The 16,411-nt window shown below is 47.8% G+C and overlaps 1 protein-coding gene across 1 annotated transcript; it reads right to left on the reverse strand.

The window, feature by feature from the left end:
- Positions 1-7,039: 7,039 nt before the first annotated feature.
- Positions 7,040-14,275, reverse strand: Ahsg (alpha 2-HS glycoprotein). Its single transcript, XM_038345162.2, has 7 exons — positions 13,978-14,275; positions 12,294-12,404; positions 11,481-11,565; positions 11,002-11,165; positions 9,791-9,892; positions 8,294-8,377; positions 7,040-7,709 (listed from the first exon to the last, which is right to left on the reverse strand). The coding sequence occupies exons 1-7, from the start codon at positions 14,194-14,196 to the stop codon at positions 7,419-7,421; spliced, it is 1,056 nt and encodes a 351-aa protein (XP_038201090.1). The 5' UTR covers positions 14,197-14,275; the 3' UTR covers positions 7,040-7,418.
- Between the last annotated feature and the right edge of the window lie 2,136 nt (positions 14,276-16,411).

The following is a 16,411-nucleotide window of genomic DNA, read 5'->3' on the forward strand; positions in this document are numbered from 1 at the left end:
ATCTTGGAAGAACAAGAACAAAAAATAATAGAAAGATGAATTAAAATGGACCGGATCAGCTGCTGCATCTACACTCTGTGCCATCAAACAAGTCCAGAAAAAGGTAAGGCTTTCTGAAGAGGGCGTATGTAAGATGTCCAGAACAGTGGTTCTCAACCTTCCTACTGCTGTGATCCTTTAACACAGTTCCTCGTATTGTGGCGACCCCAACCATGAGATTATTTTCCTTGCTACTTCATAGCTGTAATTTTGCTGCTGTTATGACCATAATGCAAATATCTGCCATGTGGGGTATTTGATATGTGACCCTTGTGAAAAGGCATTTCACCCCCCAAGGGGTTCTCGACCCACAGGTTGAGAACCATTGGCATTTAAGCGGATGCTGCTGGTGGATGGGGCAGGAGGGTAGGCAGGGCAGAGGAAGTTGCATGGAGACCGTGTCTAGGGATCTGTTCAGGGGACTCACCTGGCTGAACTGTGTTAAAGTGCAGAATGTGCTGGAAATGGGGAATGGAGCAGATTCTGTGAGGACAAGAATGGCAAGATCAGGAGCACAGACTTTATTCATACATTGAAAGTTGACAATTATGTAGTCATCAATAACGACTGTTTTGCAGCACTGAGGCTAGAACTCGGGGCCTTGCTCAAGCTGGCAGTTCATCTAGATCTAAAATACTTTAATTAACATTGTTAATATATGTATAACTATTACTTAATTATACACTTGCTTATCAATAATTTATTTGCTGTTGTATCTTGGTCCTAGTGTCTAAAGGCCAGATCACCAACTGGTACTGCTATTAGCAGACAGTGTCATCTAGTGCAGCAGTTCCCACCCTGTGGGTGACAATCCCTTTGAGGGTCAAATGACACTTTGATAGGGACTGCCTAAGACCATCGGAAACCACAGATATTTATGTTATGATTCATAACAGTAGCAAAATCACTGTTATGAAGTAGCAATGAGAATAGTTTCACGGTTGGGGTCACCACTGTCATGGGATACTTTGATCACACTCTGACACTCCTGAGACTGCCAATAAAAGTTTGCCTTGAATCAGAGGGCAGGCTTAGCTACTAGCTGGCCAAATTGTCCACAGAGGTGTCGGAGGGCCCAGGATATATAGAGAGACAGGTGGTAGTAGGGAGGGGCCCCTTTGGATTGAGGAAGGAGAGAGAGAGGAGGTCACTGGTTGCTTTTCTGATGTTTCTCTGATCCATCAGGTTCTTACCCCGATATCTGACCCCCAGTTTTTATTGATAGGAAATAATTAGATAAACGTTTCACACCACAGCATGAGGAACTGTATTAAAGGGTCACAGCATTAGGAAGGTTGGGAATGACTGATTTAGAGGAAGCAGGCATCTGTGAGGGGAGCATCTCTCCCCCCATGTCACTGCTGTCGTCCTTAGCACCTAGCTTGTCCATCTGCCCTGAACCCCACACTGCCTTTATTCATGTGCACTTACCACCCCATGTAGCACACCCTCACTTTTGCCTTGTAGATCATCTGGGCTCCAGAAGTGAGCACCCAACTTGACACAAGACTGCCCTAGCCTATGCTCACCCATGTTTCTCCTAACTCCACCCCAACCCCCTTCTATAATTTGGGGCCATTTTGAAAAAGTGCTCAAAGGCCAGCTCCAACTCTGTACTAATTTTTTAAAACACAAATCTAATTGGAACCAGCCACACTATCCAGGCTGCCTCCAGCTCAACAAGACCCAGCTAAATAGCTGAGGTAGAGACCAAGTGGGCTGTGGCCTGGAAGTATTACTGGCTAGCCCTTTACAAAAACAAACCTGCTGAGCCCAGCTTTAGACACACAAAATGAAGTAAAAGTGTTCTTCTTTAGAAGTAGTACATGGGGGTGTGAACGTAGCACAGCTAAGCAGTGCTTGCTAAAGATGTACGAGGCCCAGACCTTGATACCAGCACTGCACAGGCAAAGTTCAAATAGCAATGCACAAGATTAGTGAAAGTTTAGCAAACAGAAATGAATACTAATTGAGTAAAGCAAAACCCTCATATTCCATACTCTGGACATGATCTCTGCCAACAGTTTAGCTTCCTTTTCTGTTACCTAGTCATTTTGTGATACCTTCACCTTTGTACAAGTTAATTTTAGAAAATCAGGATCTCGCTATTTTAAAATCTTCCCTTTCCTCTCAATACATTGTAAATATTTTCCTGGATACATTTTTACTTTTTAAATTTTTAGGCTTTGTTTATTTATTTTAAGTTTCTTGCCTCCATGGTCACATGATTGTACCTGCAGAGGCCACCAGAGGGCATTGGATCCCCTGGGACTGGAGTTCTAGATAATTGCCAGCCTCGTAGATGCTGGGAACTCAATCAGGGACCTCTGGGAGCGACCAGTGCTCTTTTGTTACTTGTTATAGCATGCTTTTAAATTTCTGCAAAGTATTCTGTGGAACTGATATATTAGCTAGATAGATAACATATTAATAAGTCATAAATAATTTCTATTGTTTGTAATTTCTGTTCTTTGACGTAATACTATGATGAAGATTGTAGACAGTTTTAGCAGGTCATATGAGAAGGCTGGAGTCATCAATGCCTGACTGAATATTATACACGCATGCACACACACATATACTAAGCATTATAGTAATCTTTACGACCCAGTACAATATGTCACCTATTCCTAGTGGTTCTTGGGTCCAGATATGGGAAGTAGAGCTAGAAGAGGGAAAAATAGCATATCTCAGCATAATATGTTAGAGAACTGATGATTTAGGTCCGGCATAGAAGATTGTGTGGCTGTGATCTTAGCACTTGGGAACCAAGGCTGGTCTATGAAGCAGGACCTTGCCTCCAAAAAAAAAAAAAAAAAAAAAAAAAAAAAAAAAAAAAATGTTAAAAGTTGTATGTCACATAGGTTGATATTCCTTTTTAAATAGTAAAGTTTTCAAAATACAATTTGCTTGTGATTACTAAAATTTGAATCCCCCAAACAAATAAGTGAGTCTTTTCCTTGATTTCTGATTGAGGTGGGAGGAACGAGCCCACTGTGAGTGGCATCACCTCTGGGCAGATGGTCCTGAGCTGTACAGGAAGCAAACTGAGCCAGCCACAAGGAGCAAACCAGCAAGCAGCGTTTCTCCATGACTGCTGCTTCAGTTCCTGCCCCGGTTTCCCACAATCACTGTGATCAGGACTTGTAAACCAAATAAACCACTCAGTTCCAAGTTGCTTTTGGTCACAGTGTTGTATCACAGAAATAGAAAGCAAACGATGAAATCTTTTCAATGTAGGTGATCAGTAGTGGTGGCACCAGTACCTAGAGATGCGTCGGATACCCAGTGGAGAATAGTTGTGACTACAAGGCCACACGGAGGCAAGTGAATGGGATACACGTAATATTTTAATTAAGGAAGGAGCATTCTGCAACACACTAAAGACAGTGTCAAGAAAATATAAACTCAGTGGGTGATGCGTGCCTATAAGGCCAGAACTTGGGACAGGAGGATGGAGAATTTGAATCCAGGCCTGAGCTTCATCATGAGTTTCAGGTCAGCCTAGGCTACATAGTGCCTCAAACAACGACATATAGCAAGTGAGGGGCAGTGTCTATGTGCCCTTCTGTATGCAAAGACACTGTGAGGGTGGTAGCTTTAATAGTTTCCTAATTCATCCCCCTATTGTGTGTTTGTAATTAGGATGAAGTTACACTAAAATACATTTTCAATGGTGCTAAGCCTCCAGCTAGCATTATTTATAGACAGTAATGGAAAATTTTCTTGCTGGATTCAAGTGAGGAAATTCTGGAGGCATTGGAGATGCCATGCTGGATTCAGGAAGACATCTGAGCTGGAGCAAAGCAGTGAAATTTATCTGTGTGTGACAGATGGTCATGAGAGAGGACGGACTTGCCAAACGGACAGCATAGATTTAAGAGAATGTCAAGAACTCAACCTTCTGAAACCACCAAATTCAAAGCAAAGAAAGAGAAAAGAGAGAAAGAGAAGGAGGGAGAGAAAGAGGAAGGGAAGGAGGGAGAGAGGGAGAGGGAGAGGGAGGGAAGGAGGGAGAGAGAGGAAGGGAGGTAGTGTGTGTGTGTGTGTGTTCTGCAAACCTACAAGGTGTCAGGAAATTTCCATGTTTACATCTGTAGCATCCCCTTGTCCTCACACTTTGACACACCTGTTTATATGAGGGCACAAGGAGAAGGAAGGCCAGCTGTGTGATCAGTTCCTGCAGGTGGGTCTGCCGGTAATGCCTCCTTGACACTCAGGAGGTAATTATATGGGTCAGCTAGACAGTAAAACTTTAAGAAGAGAAAGTTTGAACTAAATCAAACGGAACAAAGCAGCATTTTCTACTGCAGCCATGGGTCCCACTACCCACCCCAGCTTGCAAAGGCACAACTCCATGCCTTGTCATTTTTTCGTACTGCCACCTCAAATCCAACAGCAGGATCTGGGGCTTTGACCTCCAAGTTTGTATCGCGTCTGCTGCCTACCACTTCAGACCGGTCACATCCATCTTTCCCTAGAAGGGTCTGGTCATGTGTTCTCAACCCACTTTCCTTCGGGCAGTTTTGTAGGTACTATTGGCATTCAGTTAAAAACTAGACATCGATTAATCATTGTTAGAGTTGCTTTGCACGTAAGAGAATGTTTGCAGGCATTGGCATCTGACTTCTAAACGTCAATGGCCTCCCGAGGAAATGCCTCCACTTCCAAGTGATGCTTAGGGGTGTGGTTCTGCTTGGCTGTCCTCCATCTCATCCCCAGGCTAAGAGGCATGGTGTATAAGTGATTTTTTAAATGTATTTATATTTTATATGTATGAGTGTTTTTCTGCTTAAACACATGAATGCCACATGTGTGTCTGTGAAGCCGGTACCCATAGAAGCCAGAAGGTGTTAGGTCTCTTGGAACTGGAGTAGCCCGCCAGTGCTGGGAACTGAACCCAGGTCCTTTCTAAGAAGAGCAAATGCCCCTAACTGCTAAACCATCTCTCCAGATACCCCCAATTATTTAATGCAAAACAGACTACATCACCAACCCCGTTTAAAACCATTAGTGTTTCCTCTGTACTAATGTCTCAGTTCCTTCTGGGGATATTGGGGCTGCTCGTGGCCTGGCTCTTGTCACTTCCAGTCCCTTCTCTCTCTTCTTCATATCCATCCTCTCTCTCATCCTTAACCACACCAATCTGTGGCTGGCCACAGAGCCCCCGACCCTGCTGTCCTGGCCCAGAATGCTCCTTCCTTTCATGTCTTGGAAAGTCTTTTATCCACAAAAGTTGGGTAGATGCAAGACTGTTGGTGGCCGTGTTTAAGGGAGTGAAGGCATGGGGTGGGGGGCATGGCTTACAGGTAGGGTGAGACTTGGTGACATCTTTTGAACTCCTGGATCCATCTGTTTCTTAGGCAAAGGCAACTCAATGCATATCATTCTCCTTTTTCCTTAATTTGGGTTGTGCACTGGCTAGCGGACCTGGGGAACCTCTAATCCTCAACACACACTCTCATAGCCACTCCTGTGTGTAGCAAGAGGGGAAAGTGGGTAAATCTTCAGCAGTCCTATGTGAAAAGTGCCTCAGGGGTCCCCTGACAAGCTTCCTCAAAGGAAGACGAGAATTCCCACCCACTTACACCCGCCTTCATTGTTCAGGTCCCCATTTCTTCCTTTGGTTCCCCGATGAAGCTCGGAACCATTTTTCTCAAAAGAGACCCCCTTCTTCCCATGGTTTGCTCTTTTACACGATACTTGGTCTCTTGTACCCCTCATAATCTGCTTGATCATGGGGACCTTGTCTGTCCTCTATTTCCTCATCATGTCCCACTGGGCAGCCTTGGACGTTCAAGTTACCCCTCCTAGTGCAACCACAGCAGGCAATGGTGACTGTAACCTGTCAGTCACCAACTAAACAGTGGCTTTTCTCAGGCTTTATGCTGGCAGCTCACCCTACAGTCCCCAGCACAGCTGCCTGTGTCCTTGTCTTTTTATCGGGATGCTGCTACCCCTGGGATTCCCTTGCTTTCCTGGACAGTGCTTCTTTCTCTGTAATGTTGAAAAAACTCTGAGGCAAGTGACACAGTAAGCAATGCCTGACCCAGTTGTCTTGGTTCACTGTAGCCATTCAACTGGTCCTACATAGTAAAACTCTGTCTGGAAAGGCCCAGGGCTGAGGTATCAGAATGACTCAATGCAAGCAAAACCCGACACTGCCTAGGACTCACCCTACATGGGAACTCCTTATTCCATCAAGCCATCGGGTACCTAAGAATGCCTACAGACATTGACAGGTCATCTTCCCAGACTTCCATTCTGGAACTGTTCTGACAGCAGTCCTTTCATTCTGGTCTTAAAGCAGGTGAACTAGAGAGACCAGCCCCCCAACATTTGATGAAGTGCATGCAGTATACACAGAAGGCAGTACACACACAAGCAGGCAGTACACACACAAGCAGGTGGTACACACACAGAAGGCAGTACACACAGCACGCAGTACACACAGCAGGCGGTACACACACAGCACCCAGTACACACACAGCACGCAGTACATACAGCAGGCAGCTCACACACAGCAGGCGGTACACACAGCAGGTCTTTGTCGAGTGGGTCTCTTTCCACCTTCCTGTGGTTTCCAGGGGCTTGGGGCCAGGTTGCTGGACTTGCACAGCAACCACCATCTTGTCAGCCCAAGCCTAATGAGCAAATCCAATAACAGTGAGGTTCCTGTGTTAATTACCAATCAATCCCTCCTTACCTGAGAGCTGGGAAAAGTCAACTCAGTCTTTCCAAAGTGTAGGCACTGGACCCACCATTAAGAATGTTTTTGGTCCTCTGACAGTGAACAGAACTGTTTTCTCATGAGGAAATGGTCCTCTCCTATGGGCTTCAAGCACACCTTGGTCTCAAACTTTCCTGATTATCGCAACCCAGCAGCTTTTTCTCCTGCTTCTCTTCTGCGTCTGCTCTCACGTAGACTCGGTAAAAGCAACACTGGTGCACCTGTTGGCCTGACACCACACCCAAGGGTACTGGAGGAGGTAGACAAGGATCAAGACCACGGTTTGCCTCAGAACCTTCTTACTTAAGAAAGGTCCTTCAGGCGCTTTTATTCACGGGTGTATATAAGATTGGCAAGAGCACCTTTCCAAGTCACGGTTGCAACCATTTTCTATGAGGTCACTGAGAAGGCAGAGAAACACTGGCAGACACTTATCACAACAGTGGCCATGCCGCTGCCGGTTTTGTGCCTTTCATCAACCATGGCCATCCCTTCTCTGCCCCTGTTCTCTGAGGAACGAAGAGCCCTGGAATTCAAGCTGTGAGGTGGCACTGTTATGTCAGGGGACAAGCTCCCAGCCTCGCGTCCAGCCTCGGACAAAATGGCGGCTATGCCCTCTCTACCGAAACCTTACTTCACTGAGCCTAGCCTAGATACGGAAGTGTCTCACCCTGCCCGGGCAAGGGCGGACTGCTGGATCAGCAGCACCTGCGGGGCCAGAGTGGACCACCTTCGGCAGGTTAACAACTTCTCCTGAGGCCGACTCCACGGAGGCCACAGGTGAGAAGGCATGGCGCAGGTCATGGTGGGTTCGGTGGGCTGGAGGGCCTGGAGGAACCGCCACCACCAGAGATGCCGGTGGGTCAGCTGGTGGGGCTGGGGGTGCAGCTTGGTCCACTGCGGGTGCAGGACCTGCTGCGTCGACACTGGCTGGCTGTGGCTGCAGGGACACAAGGAGAGAGAGGACCGTTTTCTTAGGTAAGATTGTTTCCTCCTCCCAGGCAGGTCTCCCCCGTGAGTCTGGGATGCGGCGCTCTCTATTTCCTCCCAGTAATGATCGTGAGTTGGGGAGAACATAATTAAAGAGAATTGGGAAAATACTGAGGATCCCCACGGGAAGAGGTAACTGGCCTATGGGGCTCCAGTCTCTCTAGTATTACTGCTGTACCCATAGACTTCAACAAACACAGTCCCATTTACACGTACCCCACCCACAGAGAACCTTCACCCTTTCCCATGAGCACCCAGGAGCTACTAGGCAGAGCAGCCCTCTTGGTCTCTGGAAATAGGAAAAGCATTTCCACTTTTACAAGTAACAAGGTGGCTTTGCCAGCTACACACGAGAATGCTTCTCCTCTGTAGCCACCAGAGCGTGAGAGGGACAAGCCTACCGAAAAATGCTTCCCCTCCCCTTCCCCTTCCCCCCCTCGATGAGCCCTCCCACTTTGAGGCTTAGGACAGGGCAACTAGTGTCCCATTCCTCCCAATCCAGGGCAGAAGTGTGAAGGGGATCCATGAAGTTACCTGTTTCTGGAAAACTCTGCAGGCCACTGAAAGCTCTTCGTTATCAAGCTTTTTGACAAGACTTGCCTTGCAGAAGCCATATTGCTGTCCCCAGAAAGAAAGGGGTTATTTTAGTGATATAGAAATGGTAACCTCCCAGTTTTAATTATAGTATAACATTTTGAAGCAAAGGAACTTAAGTTTCTAATTCTTTTCCTCTAAATTTGCCCCTTTGAAGTTTATAATTTCTCAGCAACTCTCTCTTGAGAAGCCACACCCATGTCCTAAGTAATGAAAGCCAATTAGTTCTCTCTCTCTCTCTCTCTCTCTCTCTCTCTCTCTCTCTCTCTCTCTCTCTCTCTCTCTCTCTCTCTCTCTCTCTCTCTCTCCCCCATATACATATTCACTTAAATCTAAGCTAGCGGTTTCTAAAAACCTCATATCTCCCTTAATAAACCCTACCTTTGCTCAAATGACACTTCTGGTCTCTGCTTATAAAACATATGGTATGCAATCCTCCAGATAGCACTGAATACACAGAAATGCTATAAGAGCGAGAACACTTGCCTGTAATCCCTGAGGCAGTGCTGACACACGGAGAGCCACTGCTAATGCAGGTGTGGTGTTTTATTTTGAAATAAATTCTGCCAAATACAACTTCAACTATGACGTGAAGTCATTCTGCGCATGACTTTGGTGCCCTGTGTCTTCCAATTACTCTACACATGTTTTTCTCACATCTGTCCATATCACTCACAGTTCACCTATGTGCCCCACCTTGTTCAGTGGCTCGCACTGGACACTGGGACCCCGCCTCTGTGTCCCACCCTTAGTTATTGACGACACATCATCTTTACGGGGGTAATTTGGTCAAACACTTCTGACGCTCTCTTGATGCTAAATATCCACAGATGGAGACTCAAACCCTCAAGGCCTTCAAGCATCAGAGGCACATCTAGGAAACCTGCTTCTCAGGCTGCCAGCAGCTAGATACCCAGCAGCCACACACACCAAACAGCCTTGGGAACTGACCGCTGTCTCCCATCAGACTTCATGTGCTTCTCGGACGTGAGATAGTTTGGTGACTACGCTTAAGGGGGGGAGGTGAGGCGCCAGAGAAAGACCTGGCATGGTCCAGCCCTATAACAAGTGGGTAAGAGGACATTTTTAAAGAATTAAGATTTGATTTGATCATTTTTAATTATGTGTTGTGCGCGCGCGTGCGTGTTTATGAGTGCTTGCATGTGTGCAGGTGCCTACAAAGGCTAGAGGTGTCAAAGCTGGGGTTAAAGGTGAGCCACCTGCCGTGAATGCTGGGAATTGACCTTGGGTCTTCTAGATAAACAGAAGTGCAAGCTTTATCTGCTGAGCCATTTCTCTAGTTTTACAAGTGAACATTGTTGCACTTTTTTTTTTTAACTTTCTTCCTTCAGCTACAAGTTGTAAACTGCAAAGCGATGCTTTGTCCCATATCCAGGCTTGCCAGGTGGCAAGAGCCCCAAGGTGTGGCCCACTCACCTTTTCTGCCAGCAGGTTACACTTGGCTGGATCCGCAGCCCCTTGAGCAGTGCAGTCGGTAGCAGCTACCACAAACTCCACAAAAGTAGAAACTGGGGGAGGCTGAGAATAAAAATGCAGAAGCATGTGAGGCTAGATGATCAGGAATTGAGAGGGGCAAGAAGAGGGTGGCAGGAGGGAGGGGGGAGAGGAGGGGGAAGGAGACCATGGTCTGGTGTAGCTTGAGAGAAGACAAAGCACACAGACCATGTGTGTGGCCCTGGGCAGTTGACGAGTCTGGGCTGAGGAGAAAGGAGTTGAGTCTTCTCAAAGGATTGCTGAGGCTCCATTGTCGATCACAGAGGACAGGGCAGAGGGAAATGTTTAGAGAGGAAACAGGAAGCCAAAGGGCCAACTTTAGAGAAGCAGGGATGGGAACCCAGCTTCTCTTATTTAGTCCCTCAACCATCGGAACCCAGTGTTTACATCGTTCCTGACTGGAGGGGGAAATAAAGAAATGGCCCTACGCCAGTTTCATACACCAGGATCAAGGGAGGAGCAAACCAGATGGAGGGATGGAAGGCATTGCTTGTTGCATCCTTCCTTGTACTGCTCGGGGCCTTGCAAGCACAGCACATCTGTTACTTGATGTAGTATGGGATGGGTATTTTCCAGGAGTTACAGAACTCCCACCTACATTAATGTATTTACAAGTATATCCTGGCTTGCTTACAGATTGCCACATTTCTTAAACACCACAATTCTGTTGCATGCAAATAGTTAACCTTTGTTGTACAAGTGGATGGTCCTTTCCCAGCCCCACATCTCTGGCCTTGAAGGGCAGACTGGGAACCTCCCATTATCTGCCTGTCGGTGTGAGTAGGCCCATACCGTTTTCAGTGTTGATTTCCAGTCTACAGCAGATGTTACTGGTGGGGTGGTGAATGTGTAGCATCCAGTGAATTTGCTATGTCTGAACCGAGAGCCCTGGTGTCAAGTGTTAAGCACAGGCCTGGATGCCAGGTTGCTTCCTAACTGCTACTTTGTGTCTGACTGAGGTTGAAGTGGCTCTCTGGGACAGTGTGGCTGAGCGTTAAGAGTTCTGCACAGGCCTGAGAAACCCCTTGACAACCTTTCCAACCAATATCCCCTTGTCTTCTGGTTTTCACCCCAAACACTCCCCAAGGGTCACCAAATTGCCCAAGTCTATCAAAAGAGTCTTAGGTTTTTACCGTATTTTGAGCCCGGGAAACCTCCACCAGTTTAAAATAGGTTCCGTTATTCTGTGCATTGAAGGCATTCAGGGCAGCGTTGACAGTGTTCACCACACTGGAGTCATTGAACGAAGCCAGGAGCGCACAATTTGGGCACACCTTTCTCACGTCCTCTGCAGAGTCTGGGCAGAAAGATGAATGGGATCTTAACTGTCATTGTCCAAGGCACTCGCCACTGTTGGCTTATTTAGAGAGAGCTACTCATGCTCTGACTGCAATCCACCTTTTTCCTAAACCTTTGAGCCCCTGCGTGAAGCTTCACCAAGTCAAAGCCATGAGGGATGATGTCCACCCATGGGAACGAGCTCCCTTAGTAAAAACTTTGTTACAACCTCAAGACCCAGAATCCTTGCCAATGAGGTGAGGACTATTTGAGTATGAAATTATTGGTCCTTTCTCATTCCACAAGATAAAAATAAGCAGGAGAATCATCTGACCTGGATTGGAGTGGCACTGGGCGTGCATCACAGTGAACTGGCCATCTTGCTTCAGAACGTGGAAGTCACAGTCCCCCTCCACCGCCTGGGAAAGAAACCCGTGCTGACACCCAGGAGCATTGCATCTTGGCTGCTCATCTGGGTAGTGTCCATGAGGTAACCGGCCCAAGGTCGCCTCCAGGGATCTTATGATAAGCTGCTTTCAGGGAGGGCTTCAAAAAGACAGCTCAAGGGTTGTGAAAATTGGCCTCAGGGCAGGTGGCACCCAAGAGAAGTTTTAGAAACTGTGTTCTGTCCCCACAGACTGCCCAAGTCTCACAAGTGCCCCTCCCACACACATTCAGTGCGCCTAGTTTGATCCTATACAGGTTCCCCTGCTGACAGTCCAGAGTCAGTGAGCACTGACAGTGGGACCAGGGTTTATCCTTACTGCTTGAACTGGCATCTTGGAGCACATTCTCTTTGGAGGGATACCTTGCTCAGCCTAGATACGGGGGGGGGGGGGGGGGGCCCTTGGTCTTGCCTTGCTGGAAGTGTCAGACTTTGTTGACTGCCCTTGGGAAGCCAACCCTCTCTGAAGCGTGGGGAGGGTGGGAAGGGAGAAGGGGAGGTAGTGGGAATGGGGACAGCCATGTAAAATGAGAAAAGATTGTATTTTTAAAAATTCTTAATAAAAAAAAAGGAAAAAATTGTACTCTGGCTCGCCAAGATGGCTGCCATGAGTTGGAAAAGGCCCAGTCTCTCTTTGCTAGACCCGTGGTGACCAGGCCCCATCCACCCACCATAAGGTAGGACCCATAAAATGGCACTCACATGATCGACCAGCTGCCTCACAGAACAATTGGCCAGGGGCGTAGGGTCCAGAACATGGCAGGTGGTCTCCAGTGTGTCTAATTCCAACTCAAACACTTCCCCGAAGGGCCGCTGTGAAGACAGAAGGAAGAGGTGAGCGACTTCCGGCCCATCCAGTGTGTTAGCCGGTGTGAAGCCCTGGTAGAGCTTGGGGGAGGGTGAACTTTGGGAGTAGTGAGAAGAGGCCCCACCGGTCTCAACCCCCTCTGTCTCTGCACTGTGGTTTTGTTTTTTGTCTTCCACAGATGGAGCAGGTGTGAAATGGGGGCCGGAAGGTGGAGGGCTTGAACGGCTGTGCAAGCCCCCATTCTTATTCAGAGCTCTCTTTTACAGAGGCGCTGGGGCCTACTTTTTATTTTGAACAGTTTATTGTCTTGCTGTGTCTCTTGTAGCCCTCATTCTGCCCATTCTTTCTTCTCTCTAGTTGTCCACACTCTTCCTCTTCTCCTTTCGGTTTTCTTTTCCTTAGAGGATTCTCTTGGCTTTTCCTATTGTCTAGCTCACCAGGCCTTGGGTGTATAGTGAGTTCCTGCTTCCTGCCTCTTATTCTGAGGCCAGGAAGCTGTCATCACCAGTGTGGAAGCAATCTGGGAAACCTGCACGACCCCATGAGGTTGTTCGGTTACTCTACCTGTTCATCTATCCTCTTTTCACATCTTGAAATGTACCAAATTTTATAAAATCTCAGCCTGGCTTGGCTGATCTCTCACTTCAGCTCCGCCTGAGACCTCAGCACCACCAGGAGTAGAAGCACCGAGCTTTATGTGCAGGGATAGCTCAAACAATTCCCTGACAACATAGAGCTTCCTGCTCCACTTGGGAGTCCCAAGGAAAGCAGCCCTCAACCTCTGCATTTAGTGCACCATGCTCTCTCGTGGCTTTCCCTCCAGTATGATACTGTGTGTTAATCTGTACAGATCTGGTCATTACGCCTGTGTGCTCTTAAAATTATGCAGTGTCCTTAAAATTCTCTCGCAAAAACCCTAGTCTCAAATCAGCTGTCCCTTGGTCATACTGGATATTGTTCCTCTGTCTGGGCATTCTGATGGTTATTTTCCCTCCTAAATCACAAGTCTCTTGTAACACAAACGTGTTCTTCCCATCTTTATGTTGAGCTGAACCATATGAAATTTCCATCTTTGTCAAAAGCAGCCAAATATTGGAGAGTTTATGGTTTCAACCTGCCAGTGCCCATAGCATCTGACATCTGTTGTACAACAGCGTGGCTACCACACTGGAATGGGGGAAAGGGAGGTTTTAATGAAATGATCTATGTTTAAATGGCTGTCACACTTAAGCACTGGCCAAATGCCACTTCCAGTTTGCACCAGAGATAAACAGAAGCCAAGAAAGACAAGTGGTTTTCAGATCAGCAAATAGGAGCCCAAGTTTTCCCAGCAAGTCCCACCTTCCACCTGTGGTCTGTGAACTCCTGTTGAGTCTCTTCTTCTTCCCACATGGAGCAACCTCTGTGAGATTCATGACTATGGTACCAATGTGGCCTCTCCTGCTCTCCCCTTCCCCTGCCCTGATTCTGGGAAGAGACCAGTCTCTGTGACACTTTTATCTATCTGAGAGATGTTAGCCTTTGAGGCACTGGGTTGTACCCAGATTCTTTCAGCTCAGTCACGAAAGGCTCACTTACCCGAGGCCACACCTTAACTTTGTCAACCTGATTCAAGGTGTGCTTGAATCCGTGCTGAAGATGTTGATTGAGGTAGTCCACGGCCGTCAAAGCTGCTTGCTCTGCGTCTGGATCATCACAGGCCACTTCTCTAAAACCCAGTCCTGTAGCATGTGGAGCTGGAGCTGATTGACAGCCCCAGAACTGAGCAAAACAAAGGAGCAGGACCAAGGACTTCATGGCTACTCCAGAGAGGCTGTAGAAGATGGGTAGATATCAGGACTAGCCCAAATAATCAGCTCAGAGAGCTAGACCAGTGGAGGGGCAGATGGCTTTATTTATCTGATAGAGCCTGCCCAAGGAATTGCATAAGGGCGTGGGATGAATTTTGTTCTGATTCCAAATAATCCCTACAAACAGCGGCTCTGGAAAAGCAAATAGGTTAGGACATCAGCCATCTCCAGTAAGTCTGCCAAAGTCAACGCTGCTGTGGGGGAAGATGGTCCAAAGTCTGCTTGGAGCACAGAAATAACAGGAGAGACAGGAGGCAGCCGAGGGATGAAATGGTCACAGCCGGCCCAGATTGCAGCTGGGGTGGCAGCAGAGGGAGGGTCCTCTACCCAAATATGAGTATGCCGTGACACCCAGGAGGGAGAGGACAATCTGTAACAATCTGATAAGTCTTAGAATTGGTCCCCTGCGAGAAGCATCCTGGAGGGAGAATAAGGTCTCTCCTTATTCTCCCTGTAGCAAAGATACAGGGAGCCATGGGAGATGACGAGGTCTTTGGTAAGAAGAATGAGGGTGAGAGGAAAGGTTCTTATGCCAGGGAGGGATATGACCAGCACAGCTATATGGATTTTCCTCCCCACCCCTTCTTCCTGCAGACCTCACCACCAAGCCCTCCAGGGAACAGCACAGGCAGGCCCTGCTTTGTGATTTCTGGGTGGCTGTTTGGCACCATCAGCACTCTGGTCCCAGGCAGGGCACACGTGAAGTGCAGTGGGGTTCTGCACTACTATGAGCCCCTCGTGTGACACAGCTCTGGAGTGGCCTCCAGCATCCCAGGAAAGGGCCCTTATGAACACACTCGTCTGCCCTACATTCTTTGCGGCCGCAGCACAATGAGAGTGTATCTGGGGCTTTTGACAGCCCAGGCATGACCTCCAGGGAGTGTGGGCAGGACAGTGACACGTTTCAGGAATGTTATGCAAGGACCCAGAGCAAAGAAGCCATCCTCCTACGGAGACCATTTCATCATCGTGTTGGGCTGGATTTGTCCTGTGTCTTAATGTGGCTTCAAGGCGGGGGTGGGAGGTACTTTTTACAAAAGAAGAGAAAGAGAAAACTCCCGAAGGAAATCTTAAGGGCATCAACTTGTACGGGACAGACTGGGCAGTGAGGGAGGGTAACAGGGCAGCGAAGGTGGCTGCAATGGCTCCTTTTACATTTGCTTCCAGCTGTGTGCACATGTGCAGAACTGAATGGGGACTGTGGTTTCTCTTGGGGAGGGGTCCTAACTCTCAGAGACAGCTGGCTACTCATCTGGCAGAGTCAGGTTCCCATTAGCTATGTGCTGATCTTCTTTAAGGGCATGGCATAGGAGCTCTTTGAGAGGGCTTGGCTTTCCTTTGAAAATATGTAATCTGGATGTTACTGACTATTTGGAAAGAGAAGTGCTTCATAAATTACAGACTCGGGCACATAATCCACAACTTTACCCTCCACAGCTCAATTGAATCTTTGACTGGGAACTACCTTGTTTTAAACCTAATCTGCTCTCGTTCACATTACCCAATGTTCAGACCTTTGACTAGAAACCCATTTTGGTTAGTGTCACTTGTTCCCCACTGGGGTTAGAATAAGCCTGACGTGGGAAGGGACAATGTACGGAAGTGCCTCGTAAATCAAAGGTGGAAAGGGATGTACACCTCTGCTTGCTCTGTAAGTGCCTATTCTGGAACCCTTTGCCAGGCACTCTGCACCATCATTAGCCTGGAGTCTCTACCTGTGAGCAGTACGCTCCTTGTCTCTGCTTTGACCCATAGCAAGACAGCCCTCCCGTCAGCTCCAACTGGCTGGGGCTCCCTATCCCAGCTGTGTGAGCCTTTCGGACCTTCTCTCAATTCCCCCTTTAAACCTGGAGGGATGGGACTGCTTTGTCCGTATGGGGAATGGGGAGTTCTCGCTAACAGCCTTCATGCCCGTCTGCCTGGACACCCCCGAAGTCACAGTCCCTCCAATGTTCCGGTGCCAGCCTCTCAAGGGCATCTCCCAGTGCTGCACCTGTATGCCTGGGAAGAGATGTAAATCCTATCAGAAGAAGATTTTGCATGAAAGAAAAAAAGTCAAGGTGGCCATGTACCCAACAGTAACACTGTTGACAGCGTGACTCCCTGTGGCCCAGTGATGCAGTGAGAGGAGGCGGAAGTCGCTCTTAGCCACGCCTCCTTTT

Source organism: Arvicola amphibius, chromosome 10 (assembly GCF_903992535.2).
Source record: "Arvicola amphibius chromosome 10, mArvAmp1.2, whole genome shotgun sequence".
NCBI classification, from domain to species: domain Eukaryota; kingdom Metazoa; phylum Chordata; class Mammalia; order Rodentia; family Cricetidae; genus Arvicola; species Arvicola amphibius.

What these genes read in the sequence shown, in the direction of transcription:
- Ahsg (XM_038345162.2), bottom strand. Translation starts at nt 14,196, where the DNA reads ATGAAGTCCTTGGTCCTGCTCCTTTGTTTTGCTCAGTTCTGGGGCTGT. An exon ending in TGAGGCAGCTGGTCGATCAT is followed by an intron (nt 11,566 to 12,293) that starts GTGAGTGCCATT and finishes TTTCTTTCCCAG; the next exon opens with GCGGTGGAGGGGGACTGTGA. An exon ending in CCAGTGCCACTCCAATCCAG is followed by an intron (nt 11,166 to 11,480) that starts GTCAGATGATTC and finishes CTTTCTGCCCAG; the next exon opens with ACTCTGCAGAGGACGTGAGA.